This window comes from Sorex fumeus, unplaced genomic scaffold (assembly GCF_029834395.1).
Source record: "Sorex fumeus unplaced genomic scaffold, SorFum_2.1 ptg000130l, whole genome shotgun sequence".
NCBI lineage: Eukaryota > Metazoa > Chordata > Mammalia > Eulipotyphla > Soricidae > Sorex > Sorex fumeus.
In genome coordinates this window covers 4,685,426-4,704,991 of record NW_026606187.1, presented here as the reverse complement: position 1 = coordinate 4,704,991, position 19,566 = coordinate 4,685,426, and the positions used below count along the sequence as shown (strand labels likewise).

The 19,566-nt window shown below is 39.3% G+C and overlaps 1 protein-coding gene across 1 annotated transcript in view; it reads right to left on the bottom strand.

The window, feature by feature from the left end:
• LOC130045924 (phospholipid-transporting ATPase ABCA3-like) overlaps nucleotides 1–19,566 on the bottom strand; it is a 98,591-nt gene that overhangs the window by 14,991 nt on the left and 64,034 nt on the right. Inside the window, exons 13-20 of the mRNA XM_056138806.1 lie at nucleotides 16,343–16,441; nucleotides 15,356–15,518; nucleotides 13,420–13,720; nucleotides 11,374–11,626; nucleotides 11,014–11,218; nucleotides 8,915–9,120; nucleotides 6,572–6,591; nucleotides 3,654–3,797 (exon numbers count right to left, since the gene is read on the bottom strand). Of these exons, the coding sequence (XP_055994781.1) occupies nucleotides 3,654–3,797; nucleotides 6,572–6,591; nucleotides 8,915–9,120; nucleotides 11,014–11,218; nucleotides 11,374–11,626; nucleotides 13,420–13,720; nucleotides 15,356–15,518; nucleotides 16,343–16,441 (1,391 nt within the window). The remainder of the gene's footprint in view (nucleotides 1–3,653; nucleotides 3,798–6,571; nucleotides 6,592–8,914; nucleotides 9,121–11,013; nucleotides 11,219–11,373; nucleotides 11,627–13,419; nucleotides 13,721–15,355; nucleotides 15,519–16,342; nucleotides 16,442–19,566) is intronic.

Below are 19,566 nucleotides of genomic sequence, written 5' to 3'. Positions count from 1 at the left end.
TCACTTCTTTACCAACAAAATGACGTGTCGGATTTCAGAAGGGAGAACGTTGGGAATGACATATCCATCCTGCGGAATTTGGGATGTGGGCAGGTGGACATGGCTATTGAAGAGATTTGAGTAGAAGTCATGGATAATCTTTTCCAATACCCTTCTGGAAGATGTGATAGATCCATCAGGACGTTGGAGGGCAGTCGTCTTGGTCTTGTAGTTGGCGAAGGACAGGCGGGCGTTACGAATGCTTTTCCTGGCTTCTGCCGCATCTGCCAGCACTGCTGCTCTTCTCTCTTTGAGGTCTTCTTTTATGGCATCTCTGCACTGCTTTGGCGATCTCAGACACTTGCTTGTGGTTGCCTGAGGCGTGCGCCAAGCCACATGCACTGCTTTGGCGATCTCAGACACTTGCTTGTGGTTGCCTGAGGCGTGCGCCAAGCCACATTGGTGAATGAGCTCAAGAGTTTTTCAAAGACAGGCGTTTTTTGTGGCTCTCTGTCTCTCTGTCTCTGTCTCTCTCTCTCTCTCTCAGCATTCCTTGCACAATCATGGAGGTGCTGAACCAGTCGATCATATTCTTTGTCAATGTTGTCAACGACGGCATCTTCCCATGTTGCTGCAGTAGTGCCAAAGAGCTCCCAGTTCTGGGAGTTCTCTTCTTAAACTTTGCAGCCCTTTATCCCTGCTCTGTGAATTAAAACAACAAAGGGAGCAAAAGTTCTAAGTGGACACTCTCTCAAAAGGACAGAACAACCAGATATAAAATTAACAAGGACACAATTGTTGTTTCTGGGTCTTTGGCATACATGCTAACCACATTGCTTTGATTTTTCACTGTCACTGCATCACTGTCATCCCGTTGGTCATCGCTTTTACTTGAATGGACGCCAGTAACATCTTCATCCATCCCAGCCCTGAGATTTTAGCAGTCTCTCCTTACTCGTCTTTCCCAACGCTGCCGTATTGGAGGCTCTTTCAGGGTCAGGGGAATGAGGCCTGTTATTTTTACTGTTTTGGGCATATTGAATACGCCACAGGGAGCTAGCCAGACTCTGCCATGTGGGCGGTATACTCTCAGTAGCTTGCTGGGCTCTCCAAGGGGGCTGGAGGCTTTTGGGGCGACCAGTTTCCCGCTCAGTTCACTTATGACCTTGTTGAGGCTGTGGTCATCAGCCTCCATGCTCATGCTGTCCAGGATCTTCTTGATGTCCTTGGCACTAGGGGATGGGTTGTTCCCAAGGGTGGCCAGCAGGTATTAGGCAATGTAGCGCATCTCCAGATGGCAGAGTGACCTGGCATATGCAACTTCAGCGGCAGAGGCTACCGAAAGGAAGGGCCTGGCCTCTGTCTATGTCTTTTTAAAAAATAGGTTCTTCTGACCAGTTTTTTGGTTGCAGTTATTACTTAGTGTTGAGTTTATAAGCACTCTCTATATTTTAGGTATAAATCTCTTTCCAGGGCTGGAGTGATAGCACAGCGGTAGGGCGTTTGCCTTGCATGCTGCCAGCCCGGCCAAGCAGGGTTCAATTCCTTCGCCCCTCTCGGAGAGCTCGGAAAGTTACTGAGAGTATATTCAATATGCCAAACACAGTAACAAGAAGTCTCAAAATGGAGATGTTATTGGGCGTGCTTGAGCAAATTGATGAACAACGGGAGGACAGTGACAGTGAATCTCTTTCCAGAATTATGATTTGCAAGTACATTTTCCATTCAGTAGCATGTATTTCCATTTTACTGACTTTCTTTTAGTTTTCTGATTCTTTCCTATAAGCCAAATTCTTTTTTATTTCTTTGCTTACTTCCCTTGCCAGAGTGGGGTTCCCAAAGACAGACATCACTGAAGCTAATATTATGGAAGGCATTTACTTCTGCTTGTCTTAGGAATTACATGCAAGTCTTTAACCTACTATGAAATAATTTTTGTGTCTTGTGTGAAGTACTGGTCTAGTTTTAGTTTTTTCTCTAGTTTCTTGCAAAAGAAACTTCCCAATCTCTATATAAACTTGACTCATTTGCTGCAAATTAACTGCAGCAAAAAATGCATGTGTTTACTTTTATAGATTTTCAATTCTGCTGGAGCATGAGGCTGCACAATCACATACATACCCAAATTTTCTAATGCTGACAGTCCAATAAGAGCATGGCAAATGCGGTGGGAAAGTTGTGGAGAAAACCAAGCTCAATGAATAAAAACAACAACTAGCACCAACCAGCTCAGTAAATCCTCAGACAGTGACTTTTAATAACACCATTGTGAGATAAAGCAATCATCACAAGATGTTTATTGATCTATTTTCTGATTACAGCTGCCATTTTGTCCTCCCATTGTTCATTGATTTGCTTGAGCGGGCACCAGTAATGTCTCACAATAAATTGTGAGACTTATTGTTACTGTTTTTAGTATATCGAATATGTCATGGGGAGCTTGCCAGGTTTTGGCATGCAGGCGAGATACTCTCGGTAGCTTGCTGGGCTCTCCAAGAAGGGCGGAGGAATCGAACCTGGGTGGGCTGAATGCAAGGCAAACGCCTTACCCACTGTGCTATTGCTCCAAGCAATATAAAATAAAATTGAACCTGCTAAGGGGGCAGGTTTGGGGAGCGGATGGAAAACTAGAGACCTTGGTGGAGGAAAGTTCATAGAAGTGGTGGGATTGGTGTTGGACTATTGAACGCCTGGGGGCTGGAGCGATAGCACAGCAGGTAGGGCATTTGCCTTGCATGCGGCTGACCTAGGTTCGATTCCCTGCATCCCATATGGTCCCCTGAGTATTGCCAGGAGTAATTCCTGAGTGCAAAGCCAGGAGTAACCCCTGAGCATTGCTGGGTGTGACCCAAAAAGGAAAAAAAAGGAATATTGAACGCCTGAAGCAACTGTATTATGAACAACTTTGTAAATCATGGTATTCAATTTTTTAAAAAGGTCATTTTAGTGTAGATGAGCTGTGTATTGGCTATAGAGATCTGTCACTCAGTACTGAGAAGTAGCAGTGCTGGGTAAGAATGTAAGCCTTGAATTTCACAAAAATTTTATTCACAAAAGTCTGTGAAAGACACAGTACACAGCACATAACCATTGTCCTAAAAACCATCATAGAAACAGATAATATGAGGTATGTAAGTATGAACTCAGAGTAAATAAACTTATGGGAAGTAAACTTCTAATAAAGTAAATAGAGTTAACATATGGTTAATTATTATAAATCTTTATTTCTATACCTGATAAGGTAAAGGTAAAAGGTAAAGGCCCTCCCGTTGATCGTCGATTTGCTCGAGCGGGCCCAGTAACGTCTCCATTGGAGACTTTGTTGTTACTGTGTCTGGCATATCGAATACTCTCGGTAGCTTGCCGGGCTCTCCGAGAGGGGCGGAGGAATCGAACTCGGGTCGGCCATGTTGGCCGCTTGTAAGGCGAACGCCCTACCCGCTGTGCTATGGCTCCAGCCCTTTAATAATTTAAATTTATACAGGATCTTATTTTAAGGATTTATAATATTTACAATGGCTATCAAGGTTCATAAAATTATTTTCATATGCTAACATGTGTTTTGATTCTATGCTTTGAAATATGGGCAGATTCTTCATAGGTCTCATGAGTCGAGCTTAAGGTTAATTTTTTAACAGTTCAGAATTCCCGAAAATACTTACTTATGGCCTCACAAGCGGCAGAAGGCTTTTTAAGTGAGCAAATTAACACCATCTGGTAGAAATCAAAATAATTACTAAGGCACTTTCCGAGGTTGTAATTTGGAAAGATCGTTAATGATTTAAGTATGAATTTTCTGGTGGAATTTGGTAAGAGACCTTGAACTTCTGAAAAAAAAAAGAGAAAGTGAAGGTTTGGTTTTATTATGGGATATGAACGCTAATAAACATTTGTTGTACTTCTATGCTTTTTATTCTGACCTATTTGCAAATGGAAATGAAAAATTGAGGTCACTAAATGTTATCAACAATTTAGGTTTAAAGTTACCTTTAAGGCATGCTATTTCTACGTCATTGCTGGTCTCTATCTATTCAGTACTTAAAAAATTTATTTGGGGACTTGCTCTTCAAGCCAGTGTTCTCCTTCGCTCACAAGACCCACTTGCTTATCTTTTTACTTTTTCTACTATGGAAAAAGGCTGTGTTTTCTCTTGAACATGCACTTCCTCTCTTTCTCTTTCCTCACATCTAAGCAAGCTGCAATAAAAACTATATGGCTACACACACACACACACACACACACACACACACACACAGACAACGATTCAGTGTTAGCTCTGCTTCTAAAAAAGTGGAAATCTTTGTTGAGATCCAAATCTAAAGTGTTACTTCTTTTTTGTATTCTTAACGTACAAAATACTTTGAAACTTTCCTTCAAAACACTTTTCTTGTTTTTTTCCCTCTCAACAGTGATTTACAATATTATAAATAAGTTTCCAATATCATGTCCACTACCAAAACGTTCTCTTCCCTTGACCGATGTCTCGAGGACTTCCCTCACTCCCCTCTTATCACTTAATCACTTAACTTCCCGTTAGTCGTCGATTTGCTCGAGCGGGTGCCAGTAACGTCTCCATTTGTTCCTGTCACGTGCTAGTGTAGCCCAATGGCATCTGTTCACTCTGGGAACATAAAGAGCCTCAAACCGATCGTTCATGATCTTGACGAAGAAGTCTGACCATCTGGTAGGTGGGCGGCCACGCGGTCTTTTGACATCCTGTGAAATCCAGTCAGTAACAGCTCTAGTCCAGCGGTCGTCTTTAAATCTCATTACGTGACCAGCCCATCTGATTTTCGACACCTTGGCAAATGAGACAGCGTCCCTGATTCTTGATCGTTGACGGATGTCAGAACTCCGGATTTTTTCTCTCATTTGAGTGGAACGTGATATTCCAAGCATAGCTCTTTCTATTCTTCTTTGGGAGACCTGAATAGTGTTCTCATCTTGTTTGCGTAGGGCCCAGGTCCCTGAGGCATATGTTAATGCAGGAAGAACAGTGGAATCAAAGAGATGTGCCTGGAGCTGGAGGTTCTTCGTCCTCTTAGCTATTTCTTCGACGTTCTTGAACGCGTTCCAAGCCGCTCTCTTCCTCCTGCGCAGCTCGGGTGCCAGGTCATTTGTCATGTTGACTTCTCGACCTAGGTACACATAGCTGTTGCATTTGGAGATGGTCGTTCCATTGAGAGCGAATGGGGCATCAGGAACGAGGCTGTTTCTCATAAACATTGTCTTTGTAAGATTCAGCTATAGTCCTACCTTTCCACACTCACGGTCAAAGTCGGCCAGCATTTGTGCCGCTTGGCTGATGTTTGGTGTTATTAAAACAATGTCATCAGCAAAGCGGAGGTGGTGTAGTTGCCAACCATCTATCTTCACTCCCATTCCTTCCCATTCCAGTCGTCGCATGATGTTCTCGAGGGTGGCACTGAAGAGTTTTGGTGAAATGGTATCACCCTGCCGAACCCCTCTCTTGACATCAACGATCACTTCTTTGTAGAATGGTGAGATCCTGGTAGTGAATCCGCAATACAGCTCACGGAGGATCTTGATGTATTGGGCTTGAATGCCCTGATTGGCTAGGGCTTCAATGACTGCTTCTGTCTCAACAGAATCAAAGGCCTTCTTTAAATCAATGAACGTTAAACAGAGCGGCATCTTGAACTCCCGAGAAACCTCAATGAGTTTGGTTATTGTGTGGATATGGTCGATGGTGCTGAATCCTTTGCGGAACCCGGCTTGCTCGCATGGTTGTCCTTCATCTAGTGTTCTGCCAATCCTATTTAGGATGACTCGAGTGAACAGCTTGTAGATGACAGACAATAGGCAGATTGTCGATAGTTGCCAATGTCATGGATGTCTCCCTTCTTGAACAGTAGTACGGTCCTGCTGGTTTTCCACTGGGACGGAACCTTGCATTCAGACAGGTAGCGAGTGAAGAGCCGAACCACTGTATTGATGAGTACCGATGGTAGGTTCTTCAGGTGTTCAGGTCTGACCTTGTCTGGGCCGGGTGCTGTTTCTTTACCGACGAAATGGCGTGTCAGATTTCAGAAGGGAGAACATTGGGAACGACATATCCATCCTGTGGAATTTGGTATGTCCGCAAGTGGACATGGCTATCGAAGAGATTTGAGTAGAAGTCATGGATAATCTTCTCCATTGCCGTTCTGGAGGATGTGATGGATCCATCAGGACGTCGGAGGGCAGTCATCTTGGTCTTGCAGTTGGCGAAGGACAGGCGGGCATTATGAATACTTTTCCCAGCTTCTGCCGCATCTACCAGTACTTCTGCTCTTCTCTCTTTGAGGTCTTCTTTGATTGCATCTCTGCACTGCTTTGCGAGCTCGGACATTAGCTTGCGGTTGCCTGAGGCATGCGCCAAACCACGCTGGCGAATTAGCTCAAGAGTTTTCGAAGACAGGCGTTTTTTTGTGTCTATCTCTCTCTTGGCGTTCTCGCACATTCATGGAGGTGCTGAACCAGTCGATCATATTCCTCGTCAATGTTGTCAACAATGGCATCTTCCCATGTTGCCACAATAGTGCCAAAGAGTTCCCAGTTGGTGGTCGTTCTGGGAGTTCTCTTTTTGAACTTTGCAGCCCTTTCTCCCCGCTCTGTGAAGTAGAATTTTGCACGAAGGAGACGGTGGTCCGATCCCATTCGAAATTTTGGGACAACAGCGACATCGATCAGGCAAAACCGTCGATTGAATATGATGTGGTCTATTTCGTTGTGGAATCGTCTACCGGGAGACTCCCATGTCCAACGTTTAGATTCTGCCTTCTGGAACTGTGAGTTACCATGGATGGTCTTGGTCGACATGATGAACTCAGACAGTCTCTCACCCTGTTTGTTACATTCTAGGCCATGGGTCCCGATGTGAAGTTCTTCAGCTGATCTTCTCGGTCCTATCTTGGCATTAAAATCACCCACGATGATCTTGTAGAAGGTGTGGTCTTCTTTATAGAACTTCTCCAGCTCCATGTAGAACTTCTCGATTTCTCTTTCATCATAATGAGATGTTGGTGCGTAGACAACGAAGATAGAAACTGCAGGCAGTGAACCACATATATTCAGATGTAAACGTCCGATTCGGGTTGTTAGGCATTCGAATGAATCAATGCTCTTGGCCAAGTTTGTGTTGACAAGGACACCGATGCCTCCGACACCTCTTTTATCGCATGTTCAGAGGAACAATTCTTCTCCAGTGTCAAAAACAGCATGGTGAGATTCGTGCCTTCTTGTCTCAGTCAGACCAATGATGTCGTACTTGATCATTCGCGCTTGTACCATCAGGTCCTCGATGGATGTATCTGATGCTAGTGTACGTACTCCCCTCAACCCCAGCAAAAATATATAGACAGATTCATATTTTGAACTGTTTACTGAGACTTAATGCTACAGAATAGCTCTTACAAGTTTTATTTCCTGCTATGCAGAGTCTTAAGTCTTAATCATATAGAGTAGTCACTTTTAAAAGGGTTTTTCTGGGAATTATTTTATAACAGCCAAATAGCTAAGGGTATGAGGAATGGAAACTTTGCTTTGCTTGTAGAATTTTGCCACAAGGAGGACTATCTTTTAGCTTTTGAAAAATTCTTAGTAACAATCACTAGAGACTTTACCCCCAAAATATTAGAAGAATTTTGACAGGCCTTAAAGGAGGAAAATTTGGTCGAGTTTTGAGGATATCAGAACAATTTAGTTTTTATTCTTCTTAGACCAGCTAGGGGCACTTAATAGTTTGTTCCTTTCCATTAAATAGGGAAAGAAGTGCTGCCTCTAAAACTTCATAGAGAAAAATTTTTGGTTTTTCACAAGAACTTAAATTTCCTTTCCATTTTTCCTTTTCTTCACAGCATCTGAAAGTACCACAACATTAAGTGACAACACATTTAAAGATAAAAGTTGAATAAAGATGGATACACATTTTACTCAAAATTCTGAAGTTTACTAAGAAGGATGAGGGTGTAATCAACCAACTGGCTCAGAAGAGAGTGGAATGACTGGGATGCTCTGTTTTGGCAGGAGAAGAACTCCACGTACAGTCACTGAGAGTAGAAATGAGATATTTTTCCTGCCAGAGATTTGTGAAGGTTTTTTTTTTAATTGAATCACCTTGAAATACAGTTACAAAGCTTTCATGTTTGAATTTCAATCACATAATAATCAAACACATATCCCTCTATCAGTTTACATTCTCCACACCAATGTTCCCAGTGTTCCTTAGCCCCCCTTTCCAACTCTCCCCCTGCCTTCATGGCAGACAACTTCCCCCATACTTTCTCTCTACTTTTGGGCATGATGTTTTGCAATACAGGTACTGAGAGGCTATCATGTTTGGTTCTTTATCTACTTTCAGCACATATCTCCCATCCAGAATGATTCTTCCAACCATCATTGTCTTAGTGATCCCTTCTTTATTTCAACTGCCTTCTTCCCCAGCTCATGAGACAGGCCATATGATGTGCCAGGTATTGAACTTGGGTAGCAGATAAGGGGAACAAATGGGTTCCAGACCATATGATGTGCCAGGTATTGAACTTGGGTCAGCCACCTGCAAGGCAAGCACCTGACCCACTGTAGTACCTCTCTGGCCCTCTTATTTTTATTTATTTTTTTGTTGGGCTGGAGGGATAGCACAGCAGTAGGGTGTTTGCCTTGCACGGGGCCTATCTGGCTGAGCCAGGTTCGATTTCTCCGCCCCTCTCGGAGAGCAGGATAGTATCTCACCCACACGGCAAAGCCTGGCAAGCTCCCCTTGATGTATTCGATATGCCAAACACAGTAACAACAAGTCTCACAATGGAGATGTTACTGGGCCCGCTCGAGCAAATCAATGAACAATGGGAGGACAGTGACAGTGAATATTTTGTTATTGTCTAATAAAGAAGACATTCATTATATTCAGCCCTTACACTTACCAAAATGCAACATAATATCTATAAGGTTAGTGAAAATGCCTGAAAAATAGTTAAATTGGACCAGATTGGTGTAGGCTTGACCACTATGATTGTATAGGAAGCCCATCAGGTACATGAGGGGAATGGCTGACCAGCCATACATGGTGAAGATCAGCACTGTATCCAGAAATCGGTAATTCTGGACATAAATGTTCAACTCAAGGCATAGGAACACCACCTGTAAAAGCATGCAAAACACAAAAAAGGTGAAGGATTAATGCAAAAAATAATTATAGAATATTTACAGGAGCATTACCTTTATTTTTATACTTTACCTTTATTTTCATAGAGATATTCTTTAATGATATAAAATTGCATCCTTAAATTATCCTGGATAGAAGCATGAACTAAACCAAAGAACAGTCTAGAGAGCATATGACCGCTATAACTACCTTATAAAGTTACAAAGTCTGAAATACTTTACACAAATAAATCTAATAGCTTTAGCAGATTAGACTTTCCTTTGGCTGCATAACTTACACACCTAGTTTCCAGTTTCTTATATTCTGCTCCTTCACTCCTATATAAATTCAAAGATTTCTTTCTAATTTATTCAAATTAAAGTAAAGTCAAGCAGTAAAGCAAAAAATTAGGGAGACCCAAGGTGAGTTTCAATCTGATCATCATCAACCATGAGTGAAAAACAAATAAAAACACTATTATTATTATTAAATTTTCTGAGAGTGGATTTCATAACAGGAAAATATTGAGATAACAGATGATAATCGGCCTTATGGTGAGTATCATTTCATAATATACACAAATATCAAATCATTATGTGTGCCAATTATATCTCAATTAGAATAAATGAACATATTAGGGAAATAGATGAAAGATTTAGTTCTTGGTTTGAAAATATAAATGTTATGTACTTTATTATAGTAATATGATAAAATGACAATATTTAGCTTATAAAACTAAGAAAATAGTTTTTATTAGAAACATTTGTTCTCATATTTTGCTCCACTTCTTTACTTTTTAATATTATATTTTATACTTATATTATATAATTTTTGTCATAAGTTGCCTCTGTAATGTATTTGATAAATTAGAGTAACTATAGTTATTTCTATTGCTCTTTACTTTTAACATAAATAGATTAGCTTTAAAATAGTAATATTGAGTAGGATTCATTTGTTTGGGAAATTCAGTAGCAGGAAGACCATTATTCAGATTTAGGAACAAACCACACACTGAATCCCAAATAATTCTGAATAATTTTGAATTCTGGATAATAACACTATTAATACGTTAATAAATTAATGTAGAGAACTTAAAGAGAAACTGACTGTAATATCATTAGAACACTAGTAGATGAAAAACCAGACAAGACTGTATAAAATGGAAAATGATAAATATGTACCTTTCCACCTTTGTTGAGGGTTTTGGAATATCACCATGCACTGATGAAAACACTATTTCTGAATAAACTGAAAGCCATTCCGAATAAACTGAAAGCTATTTCATGAGAGGTCTTTTTTTGGGATGGTTGGTTGGGTCACACGAGGAGCCTAGGGCTTACTTAGACTCTGCCCTCAGGGATTATGCTTGATGGTGCTCATGGACCATATCATATGTGCTGCTGGGGATCAAACTCAGGTTGGCTGTGTACATGGAAAGCGCCCTATCCACTATAACATCTCCAGTCCCATGAGAGGTCTTTTTTTTCTTTTTGGATCACACTCCAATCAATGCTTAGGGGTTACTCCTGGCTCTGCACTCAGGAATCACTCCTGGCAGTGCTCAGGGGACCATATGGGATGCTGAGATTGAACCCGGCATGCAAGGCAAATGCCCTACCCACTGTGCTATCACTCCAGCCCCACCATGAGAGGTCTTTGTACTTAAATTTTTTAAAAGCTATTTTTCTCTGATAAAGGAAGATTAGAGTTCTTTTCTGCCATGAGATTTTTGTAATATTTTAAGATAATAAAGGGTGAATTTGCAGTTATGTTTATGATATAATAATAAAAGAGGTATTCTCCATGTGGAATAAAAGGAAAGGGGGCCTACAAAAACTTCATCTAGCACTATGAAAAGGGGGCCTACAAAAACTTCATCTAACACTCACCATTAATAGGCAGCTAGTCATAAAGAAAACTATCAAATCCCATAGAAGAGCAGAAAACCAGTAGATGAGGATGGAAGCGCCACTCATGAACTGTATGTGCTTTGCTTTAGAGACCATCTCAGTCACTGACAGAAGGCAAAATCCACTCATCAAGAAAGCCATCCCAAAATGTACATCTAGCACCACTTCTATTCCAGTTGTCGTCCTGAATAACAGGCAACAAAAGTAGATATACCAGAACGTCAACTTAGAAAACACAAATTTCTATGGATAATTAAAAGAAAAAGTTTATGTAATCAGACAGGGTGATATAAATGCATTTAAAGTTTAAAGTTCATTCTGATTCAAAGAACAACATACAGTGAAATTCTTTCTTTTTCATAAATTTTTGGCTGAGGTTTATTGACAACTGTTAAAGAAGTATCAGGATCAGGAGCATTTAACTTGAACAGTATGTCATGTACCAATGACAGAGATACTGCTGGAGAATGATATGCTTCATTATTAAATAGAGCAGTAAGTTCTACAGTTGAATTACGTGTTTCCAAGATAAGAGCAACAATGCACATGAGTATACAGTCTTCATTTTTTAGCAAGTACTGCAGCATGTCACCTAGGATGAGAAAATATTGATCAATCTATGCAGATTATATATGCTATGTGTTGGGGTAGAGAAAAAAATGTACTTGGTTCTCAAACTTTTGTTTTCTCAGAATGATTATTTCAAATGTTTGTCATGTGTGCTTATTATGGGACAAAGATTGGGTCAGTTTCTATAAAATAAATTATGCACTGTCACTGTCACTGTCACTGTCCTCCCCTTGTTCATCAATTTGCTCGAGCGGGCCCAGTAACGTCTCCATTTGCCTACATTTATTGAAAGATAGATGAACTATTGACAGAGCCTGGCAAGCTCCCCGTGGCATATTCAATATGCCAAAAACAGTAACAAGTCTCACAATGGAGGTGTTACTGGTGCCTGCTAGAGCAAATTGATGAACAATGGGAGAGCAGAGCTATAGTGCAATGCTGGTTGAATGATGTACGATGTGGTTGAGATAAAGTCCACAAAAATGGAATTCATCTAACTTATGCTTAAGAGGAAATGATTAATTTGCCTTGGGAAAGCAGGTGGCATTTATCAGTAATTATTGGGGTAGGATATCTAGTGTACAGTTCATATTTACTTATTTCATAGCTGTACCTAAAAAATAAATTTCCCCAGTGTCAATGCGTATACTATTTGGGAAGACTGTTTGATATGGAAAATTGTTTTCAAATGTATTTCCTCACATATAGATTTGAAAAATGTTTATCATATTATATAAACATAAATATAATAAATATAATATTTCAAAAATGCAAACATTTCAAAGTTTGGGTAAAAGGATATTTACTATCATTTTTTAACTCCTAAGGATGTTAATGAAAGGGACAGTTTGTAATGGAGATACATCATATGAAATTGGAAGAATTCGGAGGTAGAGGATGCAGCTTTAATGGTAGAACATTTGTCTCGCATATGGGACGACCTGGTTTCAACCCCAGTCACCACAGTGGGTGGCGGTAGCCTTCAAAATAAAATTCAGAGGGTTGGAGCGATAGCACAGTGGGTAGGGCATTTGCCTTTCTTGCGGCCAACCCGGATTCAATTCCCAGCATCCCATATGGTCCCACGAACACCACCAGGAGTAATTCCTGAGTGCATGCATGAGCCAGAAGTAACCTCTGTGTATCACCAGGTGTGACCCCCCCCAAAAAAACAAAACAAAACAAAACAAAAATTAGAATTCAGGGCCATACAAGTAGCACAGTATTAGAGCACGCTATCTTGCATGTCTGAGACTTTGGAATCCATCTTTGGCACAGAAAAAAGAATAAGAATTTAGCAATAAAAAATTCTGCGACTGGGGGCTGGAGCGATAGCACAGTGGGTAGGGTGTTTGCCTTGTATGTGGTCGACCTGGGTTCGATCCCCAGTATACTATATGGTCCCCTCAGCACCGCCAGGAGTAATTCCTGAGTGCAGAGCCAGGAGTAACCCCTGTGCACCGTCAGGTGTCACCCAAAAAACTAAACTAAATAAAGTGTTTAAAAAATTCTGCAACTAAGAATATTATTTAATAAAGTTTCAAGAGTACAACTTAATGATTCTTTAAAGAAAGTAGAACTGACCAAGACCTTATTATACATATATTATTATGTATTTAGCTAACAAGGACAATGTGAAAATTTAAAATAGGTAACTCTGGGGTTAGTCTATTGTATTTTTCAAGCTCTCTCCTTGAAATTCGTACTGGTGGGGTGACTATTTCAGGGGAGAAGGGGGGAAGAAACTCTGTAAAGTGATCCACTCAGATCTCCTCCTACAGGAGTTGATTTTTCTCCTTAATGAGCCTTACTTGCCTTGCACTACCACAAGTTTATGGTTGTTAGACTGAAGAGTTTTCTCAAGAACCTCAATAAATTCAGTAAAATTTTCATTCCCAATAAGAGATAAAGGCACAATGGTTTCACCATATTCATTCAAATCCATTTCTCTGGGATTTTTATCCAAATAATTATGTGAATGTCTTTGTGATGCTGAGAGAATGATAAATGAACTTAGAAACGCCAGTATCTGTAGCAAAAGCATTTTCCAGTTGCGCCAGTTGTACATCATCTTCTTGATGAACAAAGCCCAGAGCTGCTGACTACAGAGAAAGCACTAGAAAGTGGAGAGAGAAACAGCATTACAATGTTCAAAGGTGTGACTAGGTCATTCATGTTGAGGCTTATTGCGATGAATACTTTGAACTTTTATTACATAAAAAATTTATACATATAAAATTTGTTATAGGCATATGCATACTTGAAAAATAATCTTAGCACAATAGCATATTGGGTTGTTAGTTACCATCAACTTTTTGTTTGTATAAGGCAGGAGTGAACAAACTATGATCTGGTTTTGTATAAAAGAGTTGGATTAGAACATTGATAAGCGGGGCTGAAGTGATAGCACAGCGGGTAGGGCGTTTGCTTTGCACCCGGCTGACCTGGGTTTGATTCCCAGCATCCTATATGGTCCCCTGAGCACCTCCAGGAGTAATTCCTCAGTGCAGAGCCAGGAGTAACCCCGTGCATCGTTGGGTGTCGCCCCAAAAGCAAAAAAAAAAAAAGAAAGAAAAAGATAAAAGAATAAGAACATAGATAAGCCTGTTTATTTCTTAGTGTTAAATTGTTTGGGGGAGAAAACTGGCAAGGTCGAGCAATTGCTGTGGAGTTACTGATTGCTGTCCTTAAAGAGATCATCTCTAACTCCAGAAACCTGAAGACCAGAATTTCCAAAGTTTGAAAACTCTGGTGTTGAAATCCTGAAAAGTCATCCCCTTTTCCCAATCCCTAATAAAAGTATGCCTCTACAAAGAGGGGTTTAACATAGGGGATAGTCATTCTCCTTACAAAATATAAGACCCCAAAGCTCTTTCTAATCAGCATCATAAAAACAAAGAACATATTAAATACAAGTGATTATTTTTATGATATACAAATGATCACTTTTAAATGTATGTTGCTGAACATAGCTCTAAGGTATTAAAATGCTTAAGTTTGGTTTTTGGTATATGCTCTTAAAATGTTAAAATTATTTTTTCTTGGAAGCCTGAATGTTAAAAAAAACAGATTTTCTTTTTCAGATGACAAGTTACTTGAGAAAAAATTGAATAAAAAATAAAAACTGAAAAGAAAATGAAAATTCAAATAGACAATCTATACTGAAGATCATGTCTTTAAGTGATGATTACTTCAATAATAGCAGTTTTTGTGGCAAAACTGCAAAGATTGTAAGACTGAATTATTATAAAAAATACTGAAAATTCTATTCATTTTACAATTCTTTAGAATTAAAGATCCAACAAATTTGTGGGCTACCAATTAAAAACAAACATAGTTATGAATAAAAAATGAACCAAAGAGGGGCTGGAGCAATAGCACAGCGGGTAGGGTGTTTGCCTTGCACACAACCAACCCAGGTTCGATTCCCAGCATCCTTTATGGTCCCCTGAGCACCACCAGGAGTAATTCCTGAGTGCATGAGCCAGGAGTAAACCCTGTGCATTGCCGGGTGTGACCCAAAAAAGAAAAAAAAAATGAACCAAAGAATCACAAGTTTAAGCGAAAGAGCCGAGATCTACACCAATAACTCATCATCTCCAAATTAAGGAAATTTGATGTACTGTAGACCATTCTATTTATGCGCAAGTCTGTATGCATTAAATATTCACACTCCTGTTGTTCAAATATTAAAATAAAATGTACTTCTGCACCCCAAGTGAAAAAAGCACATTCATTTATGAGAACTTACTCCAGTGTTAAACCTGATAACAGGATATTCATTTGTTATGGAAGACTCTGGCATCTCATTTCTGAATTTACTCTCACTCGTGATTGAGATTTGATTAATCAAGGAGGGATCTTGAGACTGGGTAGATTTGGAAGTAGTTTCTAAATCCTCCATAGCATTGACTCTGCATGAAAAAGTACAAAGTATTTCATTTAAACTCCATCCCAAAATATCTTGCTTAAATATTGAAAATCACAACACTCAACTTGATGTGGTGCAAACTCAAATGTTTCCTAAATTTGCTTATTGATTGGCAGAAGAATTTTATGGATGTAACATGGCAATTGGTAAAGAAGTGGTCTTCTTTGGGTGGGGGGTGGAGATTGGACCATACTCAGGGATGCTCATGCATTATTCCTGGCTCCGTGCACAGGGATCACTTCTGGTGATTCTCCAGAGACCATATGTGATATTAGGGATAGAACTTGGATTAGCTGTATGCAAGGCAAGTGACCGCTGACTACGTCACCTGCACAGAGCAGTGATTTAAAATCCAGCCATATGAATCCTGACTGACCCTAGTACAAAAACAAGGGCATTATAACGAGCATTTCACTAATCATCTAAGTTAAAGATTAGTGTTATTTTATAATTTGAGAATAAGTTAAAACACCTAAATTTTGGGGTTTGGGGTCATACATTGCTCTCTATGCTTTGTGGGACCATATGTGGTGCCAGGTTTTAATCCATGTTACGGCCACTTCCTCAATCTGATGCTACACAAATATCTCAACCTTTGTACTATTTCTCTGGTCCCTATTCTTTAACAAGATGATGGTTATAATATTTATCAGTTTTCTAATTTTAAAATAATTGTCAAGCTATTCCATGGCTCCCACAGTTTAAATTTCTAGGTGTTATTTTGAAATTTAGGTAATGTAGAAAAGGAGACAAAACTGTGGTTCTTTCTCTCCAAGTTTTTATTTTTACATTTATCCTGTTGCTCACCTTAAGAAGACTTCTTCTATAGTAGTGCTAGCAGCACCAAAGCTGGCTATGCCCAGTTCTTGCTGTCTATTTTCCAGATCAGTAAAAAGATCTTCAAACCTAGAAGAACAGGAAAGAATGAAGAGGAAAATATGATTGCATGGAGGAAAAGGCAAAAGGTAAATGCAAACACTAGACCAGCTTAGGATAGATATATTTATTCAAAACTATTTCCCCTGCACAGAAAGAAATATGTAAATGATTCTTAATCTCAGTGCTCATTATAACATAACACCTTTGACAAATAAGAACTAGGAACAGGGCCAGAGCAGTAGTACAGCAATAAGACATTTGTCTTGTATGCGGCCAACCCAGGTTTAATCCCTGGCATCCCATATGATCCTCTGAGCTGGTCAGGGATAATTACTGAGAGCAGAGCCAGTAGTAATCCCATGTTGGTGTGGCCCCAAAGCCCCACCCTCCAAGAAAATTAAAAAAAAATGGAAAGAAATAAACTAGCAAATTGCTATAGCAAATTGCTTCGTGTTGTACTTTGTTATTGGAGAAACATAATTTTAGTTTTTCCAATAAACACAAAAGAGTTCATACACTAAAAATTCTAGCTAATTGAGAGAAGATATACTATTACACACACAATATCCCTATAGCGATAGCACAGAGGTAGGGTGTTTGCCTTGCGTGCAGCCAGCCCGGCATATTCAATATGCCAAACACAGTAACAACAAATCTCAAAATGGAGACATTACTGGGCCCGCTCGAGCAAATCAATGAACAACGGGAGGACAGTGTTCGTTTAAAAAATCTAAAAGATTTTTTACATAGTGGCTAAAGGATCAATAGAACAGGAGGACTTAACTCTCATCAACATATATGCCCTAAATGAAGGGGCATCTGAAAAAAATACATCTATTGACACAATAGTAATGGGGGACTTTGATCTACTACTCTCATCATAGAATTGATCAACCAGGAAAAATATTGATAAAGAAGCAAGAAAACTAATTGAGGAACAGGAAAAAACTGGGTTTAATAGACATATTCAGGACCCTCCACTTCCAAAAGACTGAGTAAACATTCTACTCTACTGCACATTGGGCATTCTCCAGGACAGATAATATGCTGGGGCATAACTTGAACATCCTCCAAAATCACAAAACTGAGATCATACCACATATCTTCTTAGATCACAAGGGTATAAAAGTAGAAATCAATCATACAAAAAGTTGCAAAAAAACCCTCAGGAAACCCCCAGGAACATCTTGCTAACAGCAATTGGATCTAAGATGAAATCAAAGAAGAAATAAAAAAAATTCTTGAAACAAACAAGAATAAAGGCACCACCTTTTAGAACATATGGAAAACAGCAAAAATAGTAATATTAGGAAGGTTTATATTATTCAAATGCATACCAGGAGGAAAGAAAGGGATAACTATAAGTGTGGAAATCAATGAAACAGAAAGTAAGAAACGAATGCAAATGGTCAACAAATCCAGGAGTTGGTTCTTCTAAAGAGTAAACAAGATTAACAAAAACTTAGCTAGATTCTAAGAAGAAAAGAGAATAAAACAACTATATGGAATCAGAGATGACAGTGGAGAAATTACAACAGACACCCCAGAAACACACAAAAATATAAGAGGTTGCTATGAGCAACTTTATGCCACCAAGCTTGAAAACCTGAAAGAAATGAACAAATTCTTAGAATCACATGGACTCCCAAGATGGAACCAAGAGAAACAGAAAACCTGAATAGAACAATCCTGAGTAAAGATATTGAAACAAATTAAAAGTCTTTCCCCAAACAAAAGCCCAGATCTAGATGAATTCACAAATGACTTCTACAAAAACTTCAAAGACTTAATGCCAATACATCTCAAACTATTTGAAAATAATGAGTAAACAGAAATTCTCCCTAGTCACTCCTATGAAGACACTATTACACAGAAAACTATTACACTACTAAAAATATTACAGACAAATATTCCTGAACATCAATGCAAAGATCTTCAACAAAATATTAGAAAACCAAATTTAGCAATCTATCAAAAAGCTTAAAATCCCATGATCAAGTGGGATTCATCCCAAGGACACAAATGGGTTGACTTACTCAAGTCAATTAGTGTAATACCCTATGTAAATAAAAAGAAAGATAACAATCATCTCAATAGAGAAAAGATTTTGACAACATCCAACACCCATACATGAGAAAAAATTCCTCTGAAATAAGGATAGATGGAACATATCTCAACATAATACAACATACAACATACTACAACAACACTTTCCCAAGGAAGACTTATATGGCATATGACTGGCATATGAAAAAGTGCTCACTCTCACTCATGATGAAATTAATGCACATTAAAATAACATTGAGTTATGATTTCACAACAATGAGAATGGCACATTCAAAAAGTCTGGAAACAATGGGCCAGAGTTCAGCAGTCATGCTATCAACCAGGTTTGCATGCTGTCAACCAGGTTTGATCTTCTGTTCCCCATTTGGTCCCCTGAACACTGTTAGAAGTGATCCCTGAGTGCCGAGCCAGGAGTAGGCCCTGAGCACTGCCTAGTGTGGCCAAAAAAAGGCCAAAAAAAAGTCTGGAAACAAGTAGTGTTGGCAGAGTTGTGGCGAGAAAGAAACCCTCATTCATTGTTAGTGGGAACATCATCTGGTTGAGCCTCTATGGAAAGCAATACAGAGATCTCTCAGACTAAAAAAAAAGGAATAGGACTCCCATATGACCCAATGATACCACTTTTTGAAATATACCTCTAGTTAAAAAACAACATTAATTAGAAAGGATATATGTGCGCATGCCATGTTCGTTGCAGTATTTAGTGCAAGCCCTGAGATATGGAAACAACCCAAATTCCAGAAGTTGTGATATATGTAATAGTAGAATATCATACAATTTACCACATGTTATTGTTTCTCTTCTTCCCAGTAAACTGCATGGCACTCCATTGTGTATAGAATTTACTACAACATAATAGAACTAGAGGATATCATGCTGAATTAAACCGGTCAGAAGGAAAAGAACAGATACAGGACAATCTCTCTTATCTGTGGGATTTAAAGATACACAGCAAGACAGCAGTAAAAGGCCAAAGGCAACACAATGGGAGAACTGTTGAAATGGGGGTAGGGGTGGGAATGGAGAGGTGTTGGTGTTCTTGGGAGATGGAGGTGGATATGTTGGTGATTGGTGTGGTGTTGGAA